The following is a 23707-nucleotide window of genomic DNA, read 5'->3' as shown; positions in this document are numbered from 1 at the left end:
TGTCTCGCAAATAAAATAGCTATTCGTACAGTTTTTTTCAAATTTTTAAAAAAATGTATCTGCCAGTAAAAAATTTACTTTCTTAACTGACAAAGTTGGATAAAATGGTCGAGACGAGCGTCGCCAAGACTGAAGATTCACTACTGGAAGCTCTGGAAGTGGGATAATCTAACGTAAGGAAAGTACATATTATCTCGATCAACCAACCGAAAATATTTTAGACTGGGCAACGCTCAAACCTAAATCGAAAGAGCATAAAAATCAAATTTGGCTCTAAAATGACGAGAAAAATTCGTAATCTCACTAAATTGACTCGGCAAGCTGAAAGGTATGCACTCTATTTTGACCTCCCCCCCCCCTCGTGGATTGAAAACGAGTTTATAACATTTTTTAGCACTTCTGGAACCTCCATTAGATCCTTGAAAGATGCAATTTCAACAAAAAAATTACCCGATGAAATTGGAAAGCTAAAATTTACCTCATAAAAGTACCAAATAGGTAGGTACGCAAAAAATCACTCGAAAGTAATGAAATGTTGAAAACTTGTTGTTAAAGTAATGTAAAAACATTCGAAACACCGCAACTTTAAAATCTATCTACCTAAAAATGCGCGCAATTTCAATGAAATTTAATGACAAATTGCAGCCATATAATTGAGTTATCGGTATATCGTTGCAAAAATATCAAAATGGTTTGAAAGTTTAGATTTTCATTTTACCTCCGAAACCAAAAATTTGTGACCCCTCCCCGAATCTGAAATTTTGATTTTTAAAGTAGTACCGCCCTTGATTATTTTGACGTTTGTAGAAGTGGGTAGCTCTCGCATGCTGCGATACAAATTACGCACTTTTCACGTATTCATGTGTATGTACCTTTTATCCGTCCTATCATTAGAATTTAGCTATAGGTAGGTAGGTACAGGTAGAGGTGTACTTGTAGAGATAAGTTGACTGATGCATATATGAGTGAATCTAATGTTTGATGTTATTTTGGTTTCTTTGTTTCAGGTAAGTAAGCGCAAAATGTTGTCACTTGATTGAACATTGTGCGTAAATAAATGCGTACGTAGGTAAGATATTTACCCGCTTTGTGAAAGTCAATGGATGTGTAGGCTGTCACCAAAGATGTATATTCAAATTCAAATGGTGACGTAAAGGTCTCCCTAACTTCATATTTTTTTCGTAGGTAGGTACATACTTGTGGGTAGAAGAAAGTTGGAGGATTTTGTGACCTTATTGGGTGAGTAGAGGCCTTCATTTTGATTTGAAAGTCATCCCCCCCCCAAATGAGCATATCAAAAAAACAATAGATACATAAGTTTGTTTTTTTTACACGGATTATGGCAGATTTTCGAGAATCTGGATTTTGACAGATTTAAAATCCACCAGAATCTGTTAGGATAGTATAGCTTTTGAAAATGGATTATGGATTTTACTTAAAGAGAGAAGACTTCTAATGTTTTGAAAGTTTGTGGTGGGGATCTAAAAAGTGTTTAAAAAAGAGATTCAAAGAACGTCCAAAAACCAGATTTTCGAGAATCCGTGTAAAAAAAAACATACTTATTAAGTTTAAAAATGAGAATCCACTTTTTTCGAGTTTTTGAAATTGACAATAATAACAATGACCAAAAATTGGCACCAGCGTTTTTCAAAATAATTCCCCAGTTTCAAAAATGATTTCTGTCGATGTTTTCATACCATTGCATGTAGGTAATATTTGGATAAACAATATTTTCAAAACACGAACACTACCCCCTCCCTCCCTCCCTCCCTCCCTCCCTCTCTCCCTCCCTCCCTCCCTCTCTCCCTCCCTCCCTCCCTCCCTCCCTCCCTCCGAAAGAAGAGGTTTGAAAATTTCGACTGCTCGTAGTACACCCTGAAAAAGATCTTGGATTTTGATAGTAATGGCAATGGCCTTAGTTCGACGCAGAATCTCACATACTATCTTTTGGATTATTGAAACTGAGCCAATTTTCTCAAAGCAGGTTAGGTAAGGGTTGGAGCGAAAAAAATTCCCCCTCTTTAAAGACCCATATCTCCCCTTTAAGAGCACCTCCAAGAAGACATAAAATATTCCGAGTGACTTTCAACTCAAAATGAAGGTCCTGATGTAACAATTTTCATCGCATCGTTGAAGACTGCCCGCGAAATAAATCAGCAATAGGTAGCAATACGCGAATAGCAATATAGGCTCATTATACTCGAATAAATTCGAGTTGGTAACGACGAGTAGGTACACCCTACGCCTACACTGCATATTATACTAGGAACCTGTGGGAAGAGGCTCGTCGTCGGTGGCCAATTTTCACAACACAAAAAAAAAACAAACGCATTTTTTATTCGACGACATTGACAATTAGTCGTCGAAGCGAAAAGAAGAGAGCGATTCAACGTGTCTGTATAATCAGGATGGTGGGAAATGAAAAAAAAACAAGAGGGGAAGTGGCTGAGGCAGGCAAAGTCGCTTTAGTCGCGCGGTCTAAAATCGATAGGTACGTACACGAAATTAAGCTTTGCGGCGCGAATTGCAGTTTTACGAGTATATCTTTTAAATGACAGCTTTTCTCAACGCTAATGTAAAATGAAAGACACTTTACACTAAAATTCCATTAACCGTTAATAATAACGGCGAGTGCGAAATACGTAAAATGAGAAAAAAAACCAGCGGCGCGGCGCGGCGCAAAAAAATTACCCAATAAAACTTATCGTTGCTTTATTTTGTTTAAAAATCAAACCGGCGCGGCGCGGCGCGGCGCGGAGCCGAGTGAGTTGGTATTGGTATGTGTAGATATGAGGTACTCGTACCTTTGTAGAGTATACGAATTGAAATCGGATATTTATACTTTGCAAACATCCGAATCCGACCCCCGACCCGCGACCCGCCGATTGTTTATTGTCGAGTTTATTCTTTATTTGCAACTGGGTACGTCTACGTAGGTGTAGGTATGGTATAAGTATAGTGAAGTACTTCTCCGCATCTTCCGTCCGTCGTGCACCCTGTTTTCAGGTTTGTGTCTGTGTAGTGTGTACGAGACTACGACTATATTGGAACGGTATGGTATACCGTACGATAAGACTCGCAAAAAGATAAAGTAAGGGAGAGACAGAGAGATGCCGAATCGCGAACCTACGTATAAGTCATACTTTGTAGCGAAATGCCGCGTCCGCGTTCGCGTTCGCGTTCGCATCGCCCGCGATCGTAATATTCGCGTACTTTATGTATAGGTACATAAAAAAAAAAAAAAAAAAAAAAACACATCTCAAAGAGGAAATTGCTACAGCAAAATTCACCCTTTTATAAATTTTCGATCAACTTTTAGCGGCGAATGGCTTTATTCGATAATTCTACAAGTATACGAGTACCTAAGCGCGCCAGCAGCCAGCATAGCGTACAGGGCACAGTTCGCGATCTGTATGAGCAGAAAGTACCTAGGTACTTGTATTTGAATATAATCGTTTTCTGTCCCCCCCCCTTGTACTCCGACTGCTTCGACTCTCCCCTCCCCGCCCCCAACTGGATTGTAATGAGTTTTTTAAACGTAGTAAATTTTTCATTCCATGTTTTGTAGGTAGGTATGTCTTACGTTGTGGAAAGTTTCCTTTCAAATTTGGTGGATTGTTTTTACCTTCGTAGTTAATTAAAAATTCGTTGCCCTCACTTCGCTTGGACTTCTGTTTTGTTTTTTTTTGTTTTTTTTTTCGAGTTGAGATCGAATTCTTATAAAAATCTTTTAGGCATTATAATATTGCAAGAAATGTTCAAACCTGCAACAAGACACACTTCTCGCCTGAAAGTTAAAAGTATCTATTGTTTTTCTACTTCTTGAAACTAGCTTTTTCTCTCATTTCGCTCGGGCCTGTTTGCTGTTCATTTTCAAAATTGAAATTTTGACGAAACCGCTATTAAAATAATTCCAAAATGTTAAGCTAAAAAAGTAAACAATTTTTTTAAAAACGAGTGTAAGAATTTTTACCTCTCGAAGTACGAATTGAAGACGTCATAGCAAAAAGGACATATGTGTGAAAGTTGTATTTTGAGAAAAAACTGTTTGAAAGTTTGAGTGCTTGTGAAGTTTAGAAATGTGCATATTTGAACATGGTGACGATTTTATCTTATTTTCCCACTATCTAACAATATGAAATGCTATGCACCATCAGTCTGGGGGAAACTGTGTGTTAGCGGTAAGCGCTGAAACATTTCGAATTATATGTCCTTTTTGAAGCGAAAAATTGGCCAATTTTTCTTTTGATTTAAAAATGTTTTTGAGTAAATTTTTGGATTTAAACCAGGTAAATAATGGTTGATAACACAAAATCGACCATGAGTAACCCATTATCTCTGAAAAAAGATCGCTATGTTGAGTAAAAAAAAAAAACAAAAAAGACAAGTTTTTTGACCAATTTTTTTAAATCATGATTTAAAACTGTTTTTGAGCAAATTTTTGGATTTAAACCAGGTAAATACTGGTTAACAACACAAAATCGACCATAAGTAACCCATTATCTCTGAAAAAGTAAATTTTTAATCGACTTCACAGTTTTAAAATGGCGATATCTCACTGGTTTTTCGACTTTGTGAAGTGGGGGTGGTCTCATATGATAGAGGAAGGTCTGAAGAATAACAATATGGATTCGTCTCAAAAAGGACATATGTGTCGTATATACCCCTTTTTGTTATGACGTCTTCAATTTTAATTTTTAAAAAGTTTTCGCCCTCTTCTTACTCGGGTCAATTTATATTTCTTTTCTATAGGTACCAAAAAAATTCATTTTCAAAACTTCCGTAAATTCAAAAGGGAAAATAACAATTTTTCATAAGCCGCAATGCGAATTAATATCAGTTGGCAAAATTGTCATTTACATCTTTTAAGTACATGTAGATGCCTATTTCACTTTAAAAACTCGTAATTTTATTCGGCAAAATTAGTACATACGTATTGTTTTCTCATGACACATTTTTCGTTTTCACTTTCTCCAAAATTTGAACATTTTTCCAGAAGGCGCAGCGCCAGCGCGGCGTAGAAAATAATTTAAAGAGCCGGTAATCGTGGCGTATTCTCGCAATCTATTCAACGAGTTTATCCACATTCGAGCTGATTTACAGGCGGTCACCTACAGCGCGTTTGTTTGACCAACATATGTACCTATTTTTATACTTAGGTAAAAGAATACCGATGGAAAAAATGTCCTCGATGTGCTTGCTTGAAAGTCAGATCAAAATGCGGATAAACTTGTCGAATAGATCGAGAATAGGCCACAATTTTTAGCAAAGGCCGCGGCTACGTCCTCATCCTATAACCCTACATTACATCTTCTTTTCCTTTCACAACGATGTTATACGAGTAAAAGAACAAAAACGTAAGCTGGAACAATGTTATATTGAACGTTGTAAAAAAAAAAACGATATTACGAAAAAAAAGTCCGTACAACAGACCATAATAATCGAATAATTTACACATTTGTAGAAACAGGGCAAAAAATGAAATGGAAAAATTCGGGACACTCGACTCGGCAATATCAAAATTGTACGCAAGTTAAACTAGATAACGGAGTAGTTGAATTTCGCTCGAGAAAAAAAATTATATAAATACACGATTAAAAATTTCGTTTACCTATAAATACTCGTACTTTAGTGGTTGCGTAAAAATGTTACAAATACAAATCGTACATAAAACAATCGTTAGGAATACAAAAAGAAAGGGAAGTGAAAACGATGAATTTTTTTAACATCAGTAATCGTCTTCGTAATTCCTATATCTGTCTTCTTTCGCTTCGGCTTGTAGACGGATCATGTCATCAATACGTAAAATGGTGATGGCCGCTTCGGTGGCGAATTTTAACGATTTGATTTTCGATATTGCCGGTTCTAGAATACCGGCTTGTCGATTATCGCGTACTTTACCTTCGTGTAGATCTAAGCCGTACCTGCGAATGGAAAAATACGAGTCAAACAAGTTGATAAGGGTTATGGGTTATTAATTATTATCGAACAGATGGCGAGGAGTGAAAAAATTACCATTTCAAATTAGCGAGTTCCTTTTTAGTTTGGCTGGAATTATGGAAAGCGCGTAATTTAGCTACTAAATCGGTCGCGTCTTGCGCAGCGTTCACAGCCAGTGTTTTTGGTATCACTAACAGAGATCGAGCGTATTCCGCGATGGCCAATTGTTCTCGGGAGCTCTGCAAGAAGAAAAATACGAATAATAGATACGGTTCGATTAATTTATTGGGTGGGCAGGGAGGGCAACGTACCAAAGTTGTAGCGAAATTTTCTAAATAAATAGAAAGAGCGGCTTCGACAGCTCCGCCACCGGCAACCAATGATTTCGATTCGAGTACTCTCTTTACAACGCATAAGGCATCGTGAACAGAACGTTCCATTTCATCGCAGTAAAAATCGTTGGGTCCGCGAAGGATAATTGAGGCGGCGCTTCTTTGTTTTGGTCTACAAATCGAGCAACAAAAAAAAAAAAAAAAAAAAATTAAAATTAGAATTAGATGATTTCGTTTTCGACGAATAAAACATTACGATGATGAATTACCCCTTAATGAAAATTAATTCGTCGTCGCAAATGAATTCTTGTACGACTTCGGCGGCTTCTCCTAAGGCACTGGCATCGAAATGGTCTTCGCCTGAAAAATTGATAACAGAATGAATATACTGCCAATTAGAAAAATACAAATATCAAAATAGGAATCGAATTTACCTTCCATATTGGTCAAAGACGTCAAATAAGTAGCTCCGGTAGCCTTGGCAATTCGTTTTAAATCGGCTTTCTTGACACGACGGACAGCCATAGCTCCAGCTTCGACGAAATACTTGTTAGAAGAATAATAAGACGCGATTAAATTACGGTCTAGAGCTCGTAAAGCCATTACGTTAATAAACACCGCGTACTTTCAAACATAAATCATCGATTCCACCGGTGACTAATACGACATTGGTTCCAGCTGCTAAAATTTTCAGTACTTTTTCTTTCGTGATGTCGGATTCGCGCTGTCTGATGCCATCTAATTTTTCTGGATCGGTTATCAACACCTACGAAATAAGCTCAGATAGAATCTCGCCGGGTAACGTAAGCGAAACAAACGAAGGAAAAAAAAGTAGGTAGTACTTGAACGCCCAGTTTCAATTTCGACTTTTGCAGCGAGAAATCCAAACAAGCGATTTTAGCGTTGGTGATTTTCTTGGGCATAGCTGCGAAAGAAGAAAAACTTGTATCAAAACTCGTCGATAATAGACGCGATGTGTTCGTATTCGTCGTGTACGTGAAATAATTACCTTGAGAAGCTACGGTACAATTTAAAGCATACCCTGCAACCAGAATACTTTCCCTGGCGCTTTTACCGTGAGCTTTGAGAACATTCACAGCTTTAATGGGATATAGGTGACCACCTTTTCCATCATTTATTCGAACAGCCATCGCGGCATCTACTACCATATTGGCGAAAAAGTCATCGTCTCTGAACACGAATTAAGAAAAATAACGCGACTGGCGAGTACATAATTACGAGTACAATATAAACGAATGAAAAACCAAAGAAACCGGTTCAGCTTGAAATAAAAAGGATACGATCCGATGAGTTTACTGGAGATGGAAGTTTTAGCAGCATTTACAATGCATTCTTTGCCCAATTCTTCGACACTGGCAGTTAGATTGGTTTGGATGTATTTACAAGCTTCCCTGAAAAAGAAAAATTCGAGAAAGAGCGATAGTACCGAGAATAGGAAACCGAGCACAAAAGGCCAAAGGGTTATCTTCAACTTCAACTCACTTGCAAGCTAATTTATAACCAGCGATGATGCTCGTAGGATGGATTTTCTGTTTAACTAATTCGTCGGCATTTTTTAATAATTCCGCCGCATTAATTACCTGAAAAAAGCAACAGTTCGAGGTAATCGACGAAAGGAAGCATTCGACGAATAATTACGAGTATACGTACAACAGAGGTAGTTCCATCTCCCACTTCGGCATCTTGTAACTGAGCTAAATCAACGAGTACTCTGGCTGCTGGATGTTCTACTTCGAGTAATTTCAAAATTGTAGCACCATCGTTAGTTACAGTAACATCCTACGAGAGTACAGACGGTATTGAAATAATCAATATACTGTAACGCAGAAATTGATTCAACTTACTCCGATATCATCGACGAGCATTTTATCCAAACCAACCGGACCGAGAGAACTTTTTACGATGTTGGCGATCGCACTAGCTGCCATAACTGAAAATAGCGAAGATCCATTAGAAATAATTGATGGAAATGTTTCGTAGGTGTGATTTACACTTCGATTAATGAGAAAATAATACGTTTAGAGTATTAAATAAAGTACCGACGGTGTAAAATCAAATTTTCATACCATTTTGAGTCCTGGTAGGTGTACCAGAAGTACGAGTACCAGCAACAGATAACGCACTCGCGAAGTTCGACATTTTTCTAGTTCACTGATCACTACGAACTAGATGATTTTTTCACGGTAGATTATTTTTTATACACGAAAATAATTACAATACCTAAATACAATCTAATTGATACAATTAATTAATCGGTAAAAATTATCAGCACACTTCGAACTTCGAAGTGAACTTTTCGGATTTCGGATTCGGATTCGGAATCGAACTTCACAAAATGAGGTGTTCGGCTTTCGACATTGACAGCTGCGTATTGTTGAAATTTCGTAAAAAAATTTTTTGCACTACCAATAAACCATGGCGTGGATGCGTTGCAAAACGGAATTACCACGAGTCTATTTTATATACGTGTGGAGGATGAGGATAGATTTTGCTGGTGTAGTTGTGGTGCATTTTTTTCGAAAATCGAAATGAAAGGAACTAAAGGAAGTTGAAGTTTGAAGAATGTTGAATTGAATGGGAAATCGAATCGAACTTTCGAACTTTGAAAGTTGAGTTTACGCGTAGATTGTTGTGCTTTACATTTTGCTTTTTCAGAGGTTTCATTTTACCACTTTAGAATTACAAAATATGCGGCTACAATCGAAGGGCTGGTACTTGAGATTCATCCATTAGGGATTACGAGTAGGCTGGGCTGTACTGTCTCCTAGTGCACTCGAAATCGTTGGAAACAATTTCTGAAGGCGAAGACTCGGAACGTAACGTGAAATTTTCCGAGATACGAGTTTAGTAAATCTTATACGTCTAGTTTCGCTTCCTGGGTGACTCAAATTCCTAAAAAAAAATTACCTATCAAATAAATTCGACAGTTCGACACATCTAAATCGATTGCAGCCTCAAAATTATCTGAAAAACATGAGAAAATGGTAGGTACGATTCTTCATTGAGAATGCTTTTACGGGACTTGAATTTATTCACCAAAGTTGGTACCACACACGACTGAACTCTGGAGAACATTGCTGGACGATAACCTACCGTTAATCTGATAGTAAAACCCAGGTTTTTTTTAATATGTAAATGAATTCAGAATTTTTCGAATTTTCTATTTCCATAACGCCGATACGCGTACTATCGAAAAAAATGACTGCAAAAGAGAAGTAAAAATCCAATTTTCGAATAAACCAGGCGCCGTAATTTTAACATATTTATTAAAAATCATATTACAAATCGTCCATTAAACCATCTTTCTCAAAAGCTTATTGATAGCATCTTCGCGGTTACCGAAATCTCCACCTTCGACGTAGTGAGTCGTCTTCTTGCGCCAACCACCGGTAGGAGTGTTCAGCTATTCAAAAACAAAACCCAAAATTAGAGTCTATAATACATACCTACTTCACGAAAGACTAACTTTTAATCAGTTCGTTCAGTTTACACATACTTTGAAAGGCCAGAAGAATCGAGAGGCATGTTTGAATACGCGATCAGAAGTGTAAATGGAGTGTACTAAATCTTCCATACAAATAATTCCGTACTTTCCTGCGGGGAAAAAAGAAACAGAATTCGTAACACCAAACAATACACGAATTTGAACTAAAAATGCGATCGATTTTTACCTAATTTCTTTTGAATCATACGATTGTTGGTAACGGGAATACGTTGACCCTTAATTTTAGCGTAACCTCTTTTGTAAACCAATTCGCGTACACTTTTCAAGTTCGGGTAACCCCAGGTGATGTAGGGTTCGCAGACACGTAACATATTGATAGTAGCCTGAAAATGAGTAAAAGAAAATGTGACTGTAGACTCGACTCGAAAAATAACCTTATCGCGATAGGAGAAAAAATAATCACCTTGTTCAATTTCACGAATACTCCGTTGTTTATTTGACGAAGACGGAAAAGTTGTAAAACTTTACGAACTTTTGGTGGGATCTGATTGATACTGAAATCAAACGAAATAATTATAGATGACTCTGAAAATCTACACGAAACTAAACACACTTATCAATTCTTACCCTCGGATACGGATGACGAAAGCCAATCTCGGTTCAGCAGGAATGTAATAGTTGCCAGCTTTCTTGGCATTCCTCGCCAAACGTAATTGATCGCGTTCCTTGTTTCTGTACTCGCGAACGTATTTTTCGGCGCGTTTCAACCATTTCTGTTTGTTAATATACCTCGTTTGTCTGGCCTGAATTTACGCACAGATATTACTAGTAGCGTGAGAGTTGAACTTGACGAATACTAATAAGAAATTCGACTAAACTCACTTTCAATTGTTTGGTTAAAGATTTCTTTTTGTGAGTGATTCGAGATTTGTACCGCTTCAACACTGGTTCCGGTACAGCCGGCAATTTAGCGCCTTCTTTCACTTTCGGTTCTTTTTTAGCGCTGTAACATAAAGTAAATATTCATCACAAAGATTCCAGAGGCTGCAAATTTAATTCGTACGATGAAATAATTGAAGTTTTTTTTATAAGTAACGGAGTAAATGCGACCTAACACGTGCGTAAACAAATACATATTACGTGTGATTAGGAACTTGAAATACAGATATCAGAACACCGATACGAAGAGAGATATGAAATATAGGTGAAACATACCTGGAATCGGCCATTTTTTAATCGAATTTTTGATGTTTATCTTGAAGATCGGTTTAATTAGATGATCCAAATTTGAAATTTTATTCGAAATTTCGGGATCTCATTCTCCAAATCAGCCAAAAGAAATCGCTGCTTGCTTGCTAGTTGCTAGATTTTTTGATTGAAATTTCTTTGATTAGAAAAAATAAAATTTACGTTGTGTTTCAATAGTTGAATTCGAGTCAGCATTTTGTTGATCGCCGCTTCGGGCGTATATGGATTCCTTACTCGGAAACTGGTCATGCTGAAAAATACGCCTCTCTGATTGGCTGTAGGAAGGAACGCGCTACGCTGTTATCAGTTATCAGTTACATACGCGATTACCCAATAATTGATAAATTACCTATAATAATAATACAATTGATTCAAATTTGCAAGACTTTTATCGTACATAATATATTGGCACATTTGAAAGAGTTTTCATATCTATCAATTTAATTGAACAAAAACCATTTGCAGGTGATTTGCTTTAGCTTTAGCTAAATGTATTTAGTGAATCAACAGTATCAACACAAATGTAATGCAATAAGCGATATTCACATTTGCTCGCTGCATTACGTACATTACACTATACTTGAATAAGGCCAAAGATGCGTTTATTTCATCAGGAAACAAATACTAATTCAACATCACAACTTCCTCGCGAAAGTTGATAAGTATAATGTCAATAGCTATGTAGGAATAAACGAGGGTTGTCCATGTCCAAGAATTTTTCTATATCGACTCGGTTATTTAAAATCCTCTATTCTTTAATGTTAATGTTAATATTTCAAGTAACACATTTTGACATTTTTCATCGATTTTTGGAATCAGGAAAAAAACATGAATAATTAATAATTATTATTATTATATTATTATTATCAATCATGCAAAATGCTAAGTACTTAGAAAACGCCCACTGGCATTTTGGCCAATCATAAGGCAGTATTTTTTAGCATGACCAGTTTCCAAGTAAGGAATCCATATACGCCCGCTGCGGCGCTTCTCGAATCTCGATCGAATGGCAAACAAAGCGAAAAATCAAATAAATCAACAAAATCAGGTGACATGTCGCGATCATCTGTGACATTTTTCAATGAATGAAAACGAAAACTTGAAAGTTCGTAATTGTTTTTGGAACTTTCTTGTAAAATTTGAAGAAAATGTCGACCGTAATGATAGTTTTAAAGTTATGACCGAGTTTCGTGGCTCTTTGGTGATTAGTTCTTTGAAATGTAGTTGAATACAGTTTCTAGTTAATGCGTTAACACCGTAATCGAATTGACCCACTATTAGCCATCGCTGGTAAACAATTCGCAGTATTCCAAGTATTTTCAAATTATCTACACGGAAAACTAGGTAAGTAAGTGAACAATTACTTCATTTCTAGTTTCCTTTTGGAAGCACATTTCACACATATACGTATACGTGTAATGTAAAATATTAGGCTGTAATGCTTGGACGTCGTATAACGTATAGTCAACATTCCAATCATTATATCTCTACGTTGCCCGTCGCTATAAATAACACTTTTTACGTGTCATTAGTGTGGACTGAGGATTATAATTTTTCGTTTGGGTGTGTTACAGGTAAACCTTGGAAGAATGGAACCTTTAACCAGCATGGTATGTCCTGTTTGCTCGTTATACCTTCGAGAAGGTATTTCCCTCAAGAGTCACTTACAAACTCACTCGAAAGATAAAGTTATCGAAGCTCTGCTCAATAAGCAGATTTCAGACGGTGCTACGTCAGATGCGGATGCGTTTACTTCGTTGATTCGAGATTCGTCGTCGATATCTTTATCGTCGGAAAATCGAGTTACGAGTTATAGTCACAGTACGTTATCAATTTTACCCACTCCGACGTACGTACAACCTGCGAATCAGTCATCTTCGGCTTTAAACTGCAGCCAAAGTATACCTTCGGGTATTCAATACATGCCGACGTTGGGTAATAATGTAATAGCGACGCAGACCATGGTTGGTAACTCGTGTCAGTCGAATTTAACGTATCAACAATTCGTTACGAATGACGGAAACATCGTGTTGATTCCGATGTACACGCCGCAGCCGCAGCCGCCGCCGATGATGGTTTCGAATAATTTGCTTACACCTCCGGTAATCAATTCGTGTATCGTGGTGCCTCCAACGCCTGCCAACAACGTAGCTCCGGTCACCGTAGTAGATGGCGGCGTAACTCACGATACGACTAGGCTAACCGTGTCTCCGCCGTGTGTAAGTTTGTTGGAAACGAGTTCGTGCGATTTGCGTAACGTACAGAGTTCTCCGGCGCGTAGCCCGTCCATTGTACCGGATGTTTCGAAAAGTCCGACCGACGATTTCGAGAAAGAAAACGACGCCGAAGTTGCTAATATATTTCAAATGCCCGCTGCTACTACCAGTTCGGTAGTGCAAAGGGCGGTTAACGACGAGGCTGTGCAATCTACTGCCACCGTGGTGGAGGACGTAGACGTGGACGATAAATCAAGCTGCCTATCCTACGATCAGGTCGAAGAAGATGGTCGTATCTATTCGGTCGTCGGTACTCCGTTTTCGAGCCGAGATTACGAAAACGACTCGGAACCGTCGAAATCGCCCATATCTCCGGATGTTTCCATCATAAAACTACATAACGAACTGAATTACGAAAGTGAAAACTCAGATTACGCTCAGGAGGCTGAAGCGGAAGATTCGGCGTCCACTGGTGGTACAATTCTGAAATCGGACGAAGGCGAAGGCGAGGGCGAGGGCGAGTTCGACAGATGCGAACACAGTTACGGTAAAAGTTGCAAATCTCCTGTGCCGCTCGTCGACAACAAAACGTACACTTCTCCTATTCACAGCCCGGCTCCGATGGAGGATTCTCGTCGAAACGGACAATTCGATTTCATCGTTTCGAATTCGGACAACGCGACGCATATTTTACCCGATCGACTGGACGAGTCAGCCACCTCAACTTCGAAGAATTACGAAAAAGACCATTATATTCTGCCCAATAACGATATACCCAGAACGTCGCCGGTAAACGCCGATTATAGTTTTATCGGTCTGAGGAGTAGCTTTTCCACGTCAGCTTCGCTGATTTCATCCGTCAACAAAACCATGTTCGCCGACGTCGACGTATACGCTGTCGAGAAAAACGAACAGAATTTTTTCGAAAAATGCGAAAACGATAACGCGATGAATTTAATGAAAGACGATTTCTACACCTCGCAACAGCGACAAGCTCGTTACGCTAAGATGAACACTACCACCGAGGAGAAAATCAGAGAGAACTACAAAGGAATAAACGAACTGTTGTTGGATTCAGCCGGCAGCTCTCGTATTAGCCCTTTCGATATTCAAACCGACGAAAGTATGCCAGCTCGAGGAGAATTATCGGGACAAGAGAGTCTCAGCGGTACCGAGAATTCCATTTGGGAATTACAGGTTGGTTATTCTGTTTGATTCTTATTCTTATATCTGTCTACGTATTACGAACGAAACATCGTCGTCGGCCGAATGTGTAATCAACTAATCACTATTCTAATCTTCGTTGGTCGCAGGTGCAGCGAAACTCTTACGTTCAAAGGTGTAATGTTCCGTTCAAAAACGAAAATGCTGATATGAAGATCGGACTGCAATCTTTGATGACTGAAATTAATATCAAAATGGATGCGGATACGTTCAGAAACGTCGAGCCTGTTTCTGTCGAAGAAGATAGTAAACTAGTTGTTCAAAAATTATTCAAGTACGTTTTACGTTTGGGTTTACGTTCAGCTTTCGCCGTCCTTTGGGTCATTCCGTAGGTATCAACTGGACCAAAAAAATTGCAATTTTCGAAATCGTGTTTTTCGATCTCGCTCTATTTCAGAATTATGTGGTTTGTCGCGTACCCCTTCTGCGGATGAGTGTACATCAGGGAAGGATAGGGTAGGGTGTCCCTTATTTCTTGGAATTCATTTTTGTATGCTTCGGCCTCTGTATTTCTTATCAATGTTGACCCCATCCTTCCTGTTGAACCTCCCGTAATCGATGAAACCAAAAACTAAAGTGGATGAAAAATCTGAAAACATTCTCCGAGAATTTTCGATTTCGACGTCAGAATTTTCTCTCAAAATTCTCAGCTTGGAAACACGATTCCTTTAACAAAAGAAAAATGTTGACTTTTTTTTTCATAACCCGGGGGCTCTTTTCTAGAAAACTAACATTACTGAAAAACCAAAAGAGATTTTGAAAATTTTCTTCCAACTAAAATTACTCGAAGTGCCGGATTTTTTTTTTATCATCAAAGTGAGATTATAAGTTATTAATGGAATTCTGTCGCAGGAATTTTAAATCTTTGGAAAATTGTTGCCACTCTTTATTTTAATTTGTCATTTTTTTTTTTTTTTTTTTTTTTTTTTCATTTGTATCTTTTTCCTTTAGTTTTAGAAATCTTAGAACGAAGGAGGGCACTGCGTGAAAGACTGAAGATGCGATTTTCTTGCGACTTCGTAATTTCTTTGCAAATTTGTCCCCTCTCCCCTTTTTCGTGAGAGGAGATGCCCCCTTCCTTCTGGAATCTCACTAACGAAGCGATTTTGAATTTTGGGCTTTCAATTGAGAAGTTGAACATTCTACTTTTGAAAATTTTTGGAGGTGTTTCTGAGAAGATTTTATCGCACTTTTGAACAATCAGACCTGTTTCAAGCTGACAAGGAAACCACTCGAGATGTCCGCCTCTCATTCGAACGTGATCATGATTTTTGGAATTTGGTCTGCCTTTATCAATTTTTCGATTTTCGAAAAAATTTTTAAGAACCCAAAACTAAGACCACTTTTGGCAATTTATGCGTCTCTTTACAAAAATGAAATTTGGTTCTGATTGATCGATTTATCGAGTTTATCCACATTTGGACCAGTTTTCAGGTGGACTCGAAAGTTTTTATATTTTTCAATTCGAGGAAAAAATTCAAATACTTGATCAAAAATTTTTCATTCGTAGGAAAAATTTTGAAATAAGACCAAGCGACCCCTTTTCGTCTAAAACCAATCTCCTCCCTCTATCCCTAAATTTTTTATATTTCGGGCAATTCTAACGCTTCCAGAACAACTTTCTATTTTCCAGAATTTTTACATTTATCCAAAACTATTCGCATTGATTTCTTTGTTAAGTGTGGGGCCGATTTGTCACGGAATGACCCTGTCTCAAATACGCGAGACAAATAGCATCTTTTTGCTCTTTTATTCGTAGGCCTACCGCGATGTTAATCAATTTTAATCGCTTGCAGGAAAAAAATCGCTCGGGAATTTCGATGTTTCTTTTGCAAAGATAAATTCGAGACTTGGAAATCGCGTCATCTGCACATTTCCAACGTACACGCCGAAGAGGACGGTCTGACGATCGAATTTCTATTCGGTAAAAAGGTGAAACTAGAAGACGACGAAGACGTGGCGAAAATGGAAGAAGACGACGACGACGACGCCGACGCCGACGCGACCGACTTGACGACCAGCAACGAGATGATCATGTGTCGCATTTGCAGCGAAAATTTCGAAACCAGCTTATCGTTTTTGGAGCATCTGCGATACGTGCACGGTATCAAAAGGCGTAATTGCGTATGCCCGACGTGTCTGGTGGATTTCGGTAACCTGGACGACTACCAAGAACATATCCAAAAAGTACACCCGTACGAATGCATGACTTGCGGTAAAAAATTCCACACCAGACCGGGCTACATGCTGCATCAAAAACGTCACATGAAGGTTAAACCGTACGGTTGCGACGTGTGCGATAAATCATTCGTAACGAAGCAAAAGCTCACCGAACATATCAACGTGCACACCGGCGAGAATCCGATCAAATGCGACATGTGCGATTCGACGTTCAAACGGTATTCCAACTACCAGCAGCATAAGAAATTTCTGCACATGAATACGAAGCGAAAATTGAAGGATTTCATATGCGATTGCGGAGACGTTTTCCATAGTAAAACCAAGCTGCTGTGGCATCGCGAAATACACGACGCCAAACCGAAACAGTGCCCGTTTTGCGTCGAACGGTTCATACATACGGCCAGCCTGACCCGGCACGTGCGTAAATGGCACAACGAGAACTATCTGTCCGATTTGGTGGACAAGAAGAAGATCAAGAACGTCGTCTGCCCGGTTTGCAATATCACCTATCTGCATACGTCGTTGCAGACTCACATGAAAATTCACGAAGGCATTAAACCTTTCTCTTGCGGCGAATGCTCCAAGACTTTTCGAACCAAATGGAACTTGCAGCTGCATCGCTGGACCCATATGTCCAGATCGTCTAAACCGTACAAATGCAAGCTGTGCGTCAAAGCTTACATCCATAAGACCGATTACGACGCGCATCTCAGGTCGCATAGTAATTTGCGACCGTACTCGTGTAACGTATGCGGCCGTCAGTTTATTCGCAAGTATAATTGTATTCGACATATGCGAGAGCACAAGGAACCCAGAACGTACAAATGTAACATCTGCAAGAAAATGTTCTCGCGCAGTTATTACCTTACCGAGCATCATAAAACGCATACTGGAGAGAAACCTCATACGTGTCACGTGTGCGGTAAAACCTCCGCCACCAAGTCCAATCACAATAAACACGTCAAGATGCATAATAATATCAGAGAGTCGGTCAATTCCGAGGGTTAGAAGCGATCCTACAGTTGATTTTATTTCCAACGACGCGACGCGACGCGATGATCCGAACGAGACTGATTGGTGGTCTGTACGCGAGTGTTTAAAAATTCGAGACCATTATTTTTTTTTCTAAATTTTTAAATTTTTATCATCGAACGATAGCCGAATGCAAATTCGGAACTCATTTCATTTTTACAAGCATCGTATCGAGTGTTCTGTAATTCACAAAATTCGTTTTCTAGTCCGGCATATGGCAATAGAAATAATTGCTACCCCACCCCCACCCCGTGACCCGCTGGGATAACTCTTTTCTTGAAAGGGACGCTCTAAGGAACAGTTTAAACTTGAAGCAAAATTGGCCTTACTAATTACAAAATAACGGCCATTTTGATTGACAGGTCAGCCGATCGCGCGAAACCACAGATTTTGCCTCCAGCATAAAACTCGCACGAAATTTGTTGAATTGGACCAAGATAGATCGAAAGAGCATGCTAAAATTTATCACTAGCCAAAATTTCAAGTGCAGAATGTATTTTTCGATTTTTTGTGAATTTTTGACAATCAAATTACGGATAAAAATGACCGAGGGGGGGGGAATCACAATTTAACCGAATTGACCTAGAAAGCTGAAATTTGGAATGTACCCTACTTTCGACCTGCTTAATCGATTAGAAACGGTTTCAAACGATTTTGAGCAGATCTGGAGCCTCCAGTAGACTTTTGAAACTTGAAATTTCCACAAAATTTCATCAAATGGATCTATTAAAACCGAAATTCACTCTGGAAACCAGTTTCAATACGCTATGAAGTCGACAGCAAGTGGATTGATTTCAAGTTGTTTTGGAGCCTATAGTGACTTTTGGAAACTACCGGAGCCTCTCCGCTACATTTTTTCAACTTGAAAATTTCTACTATATTGCATCTAATAGAGTTGGAAAGCCAAAATTGACTCTGCACAGTACGTGCCGACGTTACTGGGGACGGATTTTGTGGCATTTTTTTGATAAACAGAACGTTCTAAAAATCGGCTAGAGACTCCAAAATGAATTGAAATTACCCACGTCTACTTCGAACTCGTAATCTCCAAAAAAGGAGTTATGAAAAAATTGAGACATTTTTGAAGTGACCAAAAAAGTAAACCGCTTCAATTTTCACGCTTCTGGCGAAATTTTAACCTACATGGATAGGTCGCATGTTTCAGACTAGAATACACCGATTTTGAAAAAAATTACGAGTACCCTATCGGCCACGAAGGTCTAAAAAACAGCTAGTACCTTCGGAACGACTCGAAATCAACCTGCAGTCGACTTCGTAGCATTGAAATTAGTTTCCAGAGTGAATTCCCGCTGTAGAATTCTGTTTGATGTTTACCGGAGGCTCCGCGAATTTTCAAAAAGTCGCCGAAGGCTCCAAAATGACATAATACACCCACCACCAGTCGACTTGATAACGTGTTGAAGTTGAATTGCAGCGTGGATTTCGGATTTCCAACTGCATTCGATGACATTTTTGTGGAAATTTCAGGATTCAAAAATTTGCACGAGGCTGCAGATCTATTCAAAACGGTTTGAAGCTTTGGCAGGTCGAAAATAGGGGATATCCCAAACTTGCGCTTCCTAGGTCAATTTAGTAAAATTTTGGTTTTTTTCTCATTTTTTGGCTTGAATTTGATTTTTAAACATTTACCAAAATTCGAAAAATACTTTTTAGCACTTGAAATTTTGGCTAGTGATGAATTTTTGAATGCTCTTTCGATGTAGCTTGGTCCAGTTCAAGAAATTTCGTGCGAGCCCTATATTGGACAGCAAAATCTGCGATTACGGCTGACCTGTCAATCGAAATGGCAGCCATTTTGTTGGTACCAAAGGCCAAATTTTGCTTAGCAAGTTTGCTGAAAACTGTTCCTCAGGATATCCCCTTTAGGAAAAAAGTTTTCCAGAGGGTTGGTGGGGGAGGGGGGCGGAGGAGGTGCAATTATTCCTATTGTCATTTGTCGGCTTATTATGAAACCCGCTTGGTTTAGAATTCGTCGAACACGTTGTACATTTTTTTCTCATGGAATATTTTAATTAGCCTAACGTGTAAATTTATTGTTTTTGGATGCGAATTACGGCCCGTTTCAATCATGAAACGGTGTATGTATTTTTTATTTAGGTGTGTATGTACTTAAAATTATCACGTACGACAATGTGTCGACGATTAGTTGAATTGTTTTGTTTTTTTTTCTCTTTTATTTGTTTTCTTTTTTTCTTCGGCACTACTTTTAATTTTTAATTTGTTCGTGTCCTTTTATTAAAATTTTCGTTCTATCAAAGAAGACGCTCGCGAGATCGAGTATTTTTTATTTCAAAGCATCCCTGTGTACCTACTTGCGATTTTTACTTTTCTTTTTTTTTCTTTTTTTTTTCGGAGAGAGATAGAGGAGTGATTTTACACTTTTCAAGTTCAAGCCAAAGATGCAAAACAAAGTATCGTTGAAATTGCCAACTTCAACGATACCGATGATTTTTCTCAATCACTCTTTCTCGTTTTCTGTTTTGAAAATGAAAAATTGATGCCTCGATACCTCTCTACCTGTGTACATGTACACACCATGTACACCTATAGGTACTTACCTCTTACCTAATTTGCTTTGATTTTTTTCTTTCTTTTTTTACATATTATTTTTATGTATCGACGCGTTCCTCTTATACATATTTCGTGTAAACGATTTTTTTCTGTTTTTCAATTTTAAACGTATATTAAAGATATCGTATTGTAATATTTTATTACGGCGAACAAACTAGTCACGAGTAGTATATTAATTTTTTGTCTTTATATGATGTAAATTGTCATATAATGAGGGGAATTATTGTACGATATAACGAAATAAAATACATAAATGCTATTTTCATTCCAACAAGTATTTTTGTATAGTGATGTTTTTTTTTACATGTAAACTAAATTAAATACTGCCCTAGAATTTACCAATTTATCAAAATTGGACATCATCGTCTCGAAATTTGACATCTTCCGCGGAAGTTCGGTTGAAAATTTTAAACATAGAATTCAACAAAAATGAAAAATTTATCACGCGATCCTACGAATAACGGGTTAAAATTTTGCGAGAAAAACGAAAATATTGGTAATTTATTTTTTTGATCACTTCCAAAAAAATTTGTGCTCAAAATTTGATCGAATTTGAAAAAAAAAAATGAAAAATTATCGCGCGTTGACCTATCGATGTAGGTTAAAATTTGGCGATAAAAACTAAAATATCAGTGATTTACTTTTTGGCCACTTCAGGAATGTCCCAATTTTTTAATAACTGAATAAAAAACTGAAATCATTACTTACCATTTTCTTTTTTCTCGCGAAATTTTGATCTACTCGTACGTATGTGATGTAGTACGTAGACGTACACCGTACACCTTATATGTACAGTGAGTCAAAAAAAAGTAGGTAAATCGCTGATAACATTTTCGTTCTTCTCGCAAAATTTTCACCTACTAATACATTGATAAGTCGCGTGATAGTTTTCCTACGAGTATTTGTCACATTTGGTGAAATGGGCCTAACATTTTTTGGAAATGATCAAAGGAGAAAATCGCAGGGGCATTTTCGTTGTTTTTGCAAAATTTTAACTCATTTTGATAGGTCGCAAGACAGCATTTTAAAAATGATAGGCAACAGGCAACCACTTTTTCTACATACAGTATAGTAGCGCACCGGATGTAGGTAATAGGTATACTGTGGCCTATTGTATGTGCTATGTGATATCGAGTCTGTGGGATACAAGAGCACCAAAATGACGAGATCTCAATATTTACATTGTGCGAAAAAATCGAATTGAACAACGTTTTTAAAATTGAGGGATTCCTATTCCTATAGTTTATACCTACCCGTAGGATACATAGTTACACTGGGCAAGTAGGCACCTTGGTTAGGTCACAACTTACGTTAGTTAGAATGAATTCGCCAGACCTTATAATCATCTCCACTTCATCCACGACCAACATGCGAGTCAATCCACGAATCACAATCCAGAATTATAATTTTACGTAGGTATATTGATCGAAAATAGCACAAAAAATCTATTAAGTAATAACCATGTACACTATTACGTAGGTATACCTAACCTAAGTACCTCTACCTAGTACATACATGATGTATGTATATTCCATTTCAATACACTCGTCAACCGTCAACTCATTAAATTTACCAAATTCTAGCCTAATTTTGAAAATGGCTTGTTACGCTAAAAAAATATAAATAGGTAGGTAGCTATTTATAGGTAGAGGTACCTACTACCTACTCGTACATATGTATAATATTACAATATGCATAACGACGTATGACGTACCTATGAAAAACAATACATGAAATTAATTTATGCTCGTACGTAGAGTGCTACTATTAGTACTCGTATTTGCTAGTTGCTTAGAATGCTCGATAAATTTATTCACGAGCCATTCGTTGAAACTGTCGTGTATATTCGTTGAATACGGACAATAACAAACGCAAGTTTTTGAATCATTCTCTTTCATCAATAGTTGAGTCGTGTTGCAACATCGATTCCGGTCAAGCGTGCACCTGTACAAGTTTGATATAGGTATTAGGTATTCAACTACTGATAAGTGATGAAAATTTTGACTGTAGGTATTTGTACAGGGTGCCCAGAGATATCGAGTATCCCTAAGAAAGTTTTTCATTAAAAATGTAGGTTGGCAACGTGAAGTAGATGCATATAATTGGTGGAATGTTATCTCTCCAGCCCAGCAACCAATCATGCGCTATCATTATTACGCGTACTCGTATCATTCACTGTGACCAACCAAAGTATTTCAGTAGAAAACTTTTTTAGGGGTACTCGATATTTCTGGGCACCCTGTACAATCACTAAATTAGGTAGGTCTAGAGTCTAGGTATACGTTACATTTGTTGAATTTTGAAATCATGCACCTCTATTCTGTGCGATTGCTCATTAAAACGGTACGAGTACGCGATCCAATCACAAGGACCATCTTCGCATAGTTTTTCACCTTCTTGCGCTTTTTCCTGCTGACGTGAGAAAATCATTTTAGGCCTGTATAAGTGTATACGAGTTCATAAATGATAAGTAAGGATTGGAAAACCAACTCCACAAGATCCACAGTAACTGTTCCCAATAAATGAGTCGATAATCATAAATCAATCGAAACATTTCAATTTTTGATACGAATGCGCCGCGCCGGCATGGCATAAAAATCACAGCCCTTTTCCTTAGATCCGCCACCGCCTGTCCCGTCTCTTCCCCTCCCCCCTACTATTTTACACGCCAGCGCGGCGCCACTAAATACTGATGAAGAATTGGCTCGTCAATGTCAATATTGAATATAGGTACCTACCGCAAACAAAGAGAAGTTTTACGAGAAAATCTGCACTTACCTCTGCAAGCTCAGGATCGCGATCGGCGGTGTTATTGACAGGTATAGCTTCAATCATTGATAAATGTAGCAACAGTATGATACTGAATCCGATCAGTATGTTGAAATTTTCCATCGGTTTCCTCAGAATTGAGTTTTTTTTCAACGTATCTCGTCACTATTATCTCGTTTACTTATTATGAAAATTAAACAAATCGTAAGTATCTTTAACTACCTACTTAGTACGTACTAAGTAATTACAGTACATCATATTAATTTGAATGCTGAAGCACCGATGTGTTTTGTACTACCCGTAGATAAGTCGTCGCTGTACCGTACCCATTTGGCCATTGGCCATTGGTCATTACCAGTGTTTATAATCTTTACCAAGTGACGATGACGTCGATGAAAGAATGTACCTAATTTACAAAGTAAAGTGGGGGAAAACGGTCGATGTACCTTTTCTTAGAAGATAACATAAGGTATTATAATAATTATTGTGTGTCTAATTAAGTAGGTGATTAACTGCAGTCAGTTCGAGTTGAAATATAGATTAGTAGGTACCTAATCGCAATTATCTTTCAACAGCTCAACTTATGCCCAAGTAATTTCTATTTGGTGGCTGAGGATTTATTAGGCCAACAAAATTTGAACTGTATTTTTTTTTCTTTTCACATCACAATACTTACCTACCTGAAAATTAAATTACGAAAATAAGGT

The 23707-nt window shown here is 38.0% G+C and overlaps 3 protein-coding genes and 1 long non-coding RNA gene across 6 annotated transcripts; 1 reads left to right on the top strand and 3 right to left on the bottom strand.

Moving 5' to 3' along the window:
* Positions 1 to 5358: 5358 nt before the first annotated feature.
* LOC135839905 (T-complex protein 1 subunit alpha-like) lies at positions 5359 to 8608 on the bottom strand. Its single transcript, XM_065356157.1, has 13 exons — positions 8360 to 8608; positions 8138 to 8223; positions 7944 to 8072; positions 7776 to 7873; positions 7574 to 7684; positions 7282 to 7463; positions 7115 to 7197; positions 6898 to 7038; positions 6707 to 6818; positions 6542 to 6632; positions 6252 to 6444; positions 6016 to 6179; positions 5359 to 5924 (listed from the first exon to the last, which is right to left on the bottom strand). Exons 1-13 carry the CDS (start codon positions 8430 to 8432, stop codon positions 5729 to 5731), a joined length of 1659 nt encoding a protein of 552 aa, XP_065212229.1. The 5' UTR covers positions 8433 to 8608; the 3' UTR covers positions 5359 to 5728.
* A 934-nt stretch (positions 8609 to 9542) lies between these two features.
* Positions 9543 to 11125, bottom strand: LOC135839906 (large ribosomal subunit protein uL30-like). Its single transcript, XM_065356158.1, has 7 exons — positions 10954 to 11125; positions 10621 to 10741; positions 10366 to 10541; positions 10202 to 10292; positions 9965 to 10121; positions 9790 to 9887; positions 9543 to 9696 (listed from the first exon to the last, which is right to left on the bottom strand). Exons 1-7 carry the CDS (start codon positions 10965 to 10967, stop codon positions 9586 to 9588), a joined length of 768 nt encoding a protein of 255 aa, XP_065212230.1. The 5' UTR covers positions 10968 to 11125; the 3' UTR covers positions 9543 to 9585.
* Positions 11126 to 12018: 893 nt separating this feature from the next.
* LOC135839902 (uncharacterized) lies at positions 12019 to 20505 on the top strand. Of its 2 annotated transcripts, none has more exons than XM_065356156.1 (4): positions 12019 to 12334; positions 12561 to 14399; positions 14516 to 14700; positions 16223 to 20505. In XM_065356156.1, exons 2-4 carry the CDS (start codon positions 12576 to 12578, stop codon positions 17613 to 17615), a joined length of 3402 nt encoding a protein of 1133 aa, XP_065212228.1. In that variant the 5' UTR covers positions 12019 to 12334; positions 12561 to 12575; the 3' UTR covers positions 17616 to 20505. The 2 variants fall into 2 exon arrangements, with proteins under 2 accessions (XP_065212228.1, XP_065212227.1); XM_065356155.1 differs by having other exon boundaries at positions 12020 to 12330.
* A 1126-nt stretch (positions 20506 to 21631) lies between these two features.
* Positions 21632 to 23342, bottom strand: LOC135839903 (uncharacterized). 2 transcript variants are annotated; one of them, XR_010557659.1, is made up of 3 exons: positions 23010 to 23342; positions 22519 to 22643; positions 21632 to 22175 (listed from the first exon to the last, which is right to left on the bottom strand). It is a non-coding gene; the product is annotated as an uncharacterized LOC135839903 (long non-coding RNA). The 2 variants fall into 2 exon arrangements; XR_010557660.1 differs by having other exon boundaries at positions 22519 to 22640; positions 23010 to 23340.
* Positions 23343 to 23707: the final 365 nt, after the last annotated feature.

Source organism: Planococcus citri, chromosome 3 (assembly GCF_950023065.1).
Source record: "Planococcus citri chromosome 3, ihPlaCitr1.1, whole genome shotgun sequence".
Lineage (NCBI taxonomy): Eukaryota > Metazoa > Arthropoda > Insecta > Hemiptera > Pseudococcidae > Planococcus > Planococcus citri.
This window is presented reverse-complemented; position numbering and strand designations above follow the sequence as displayed.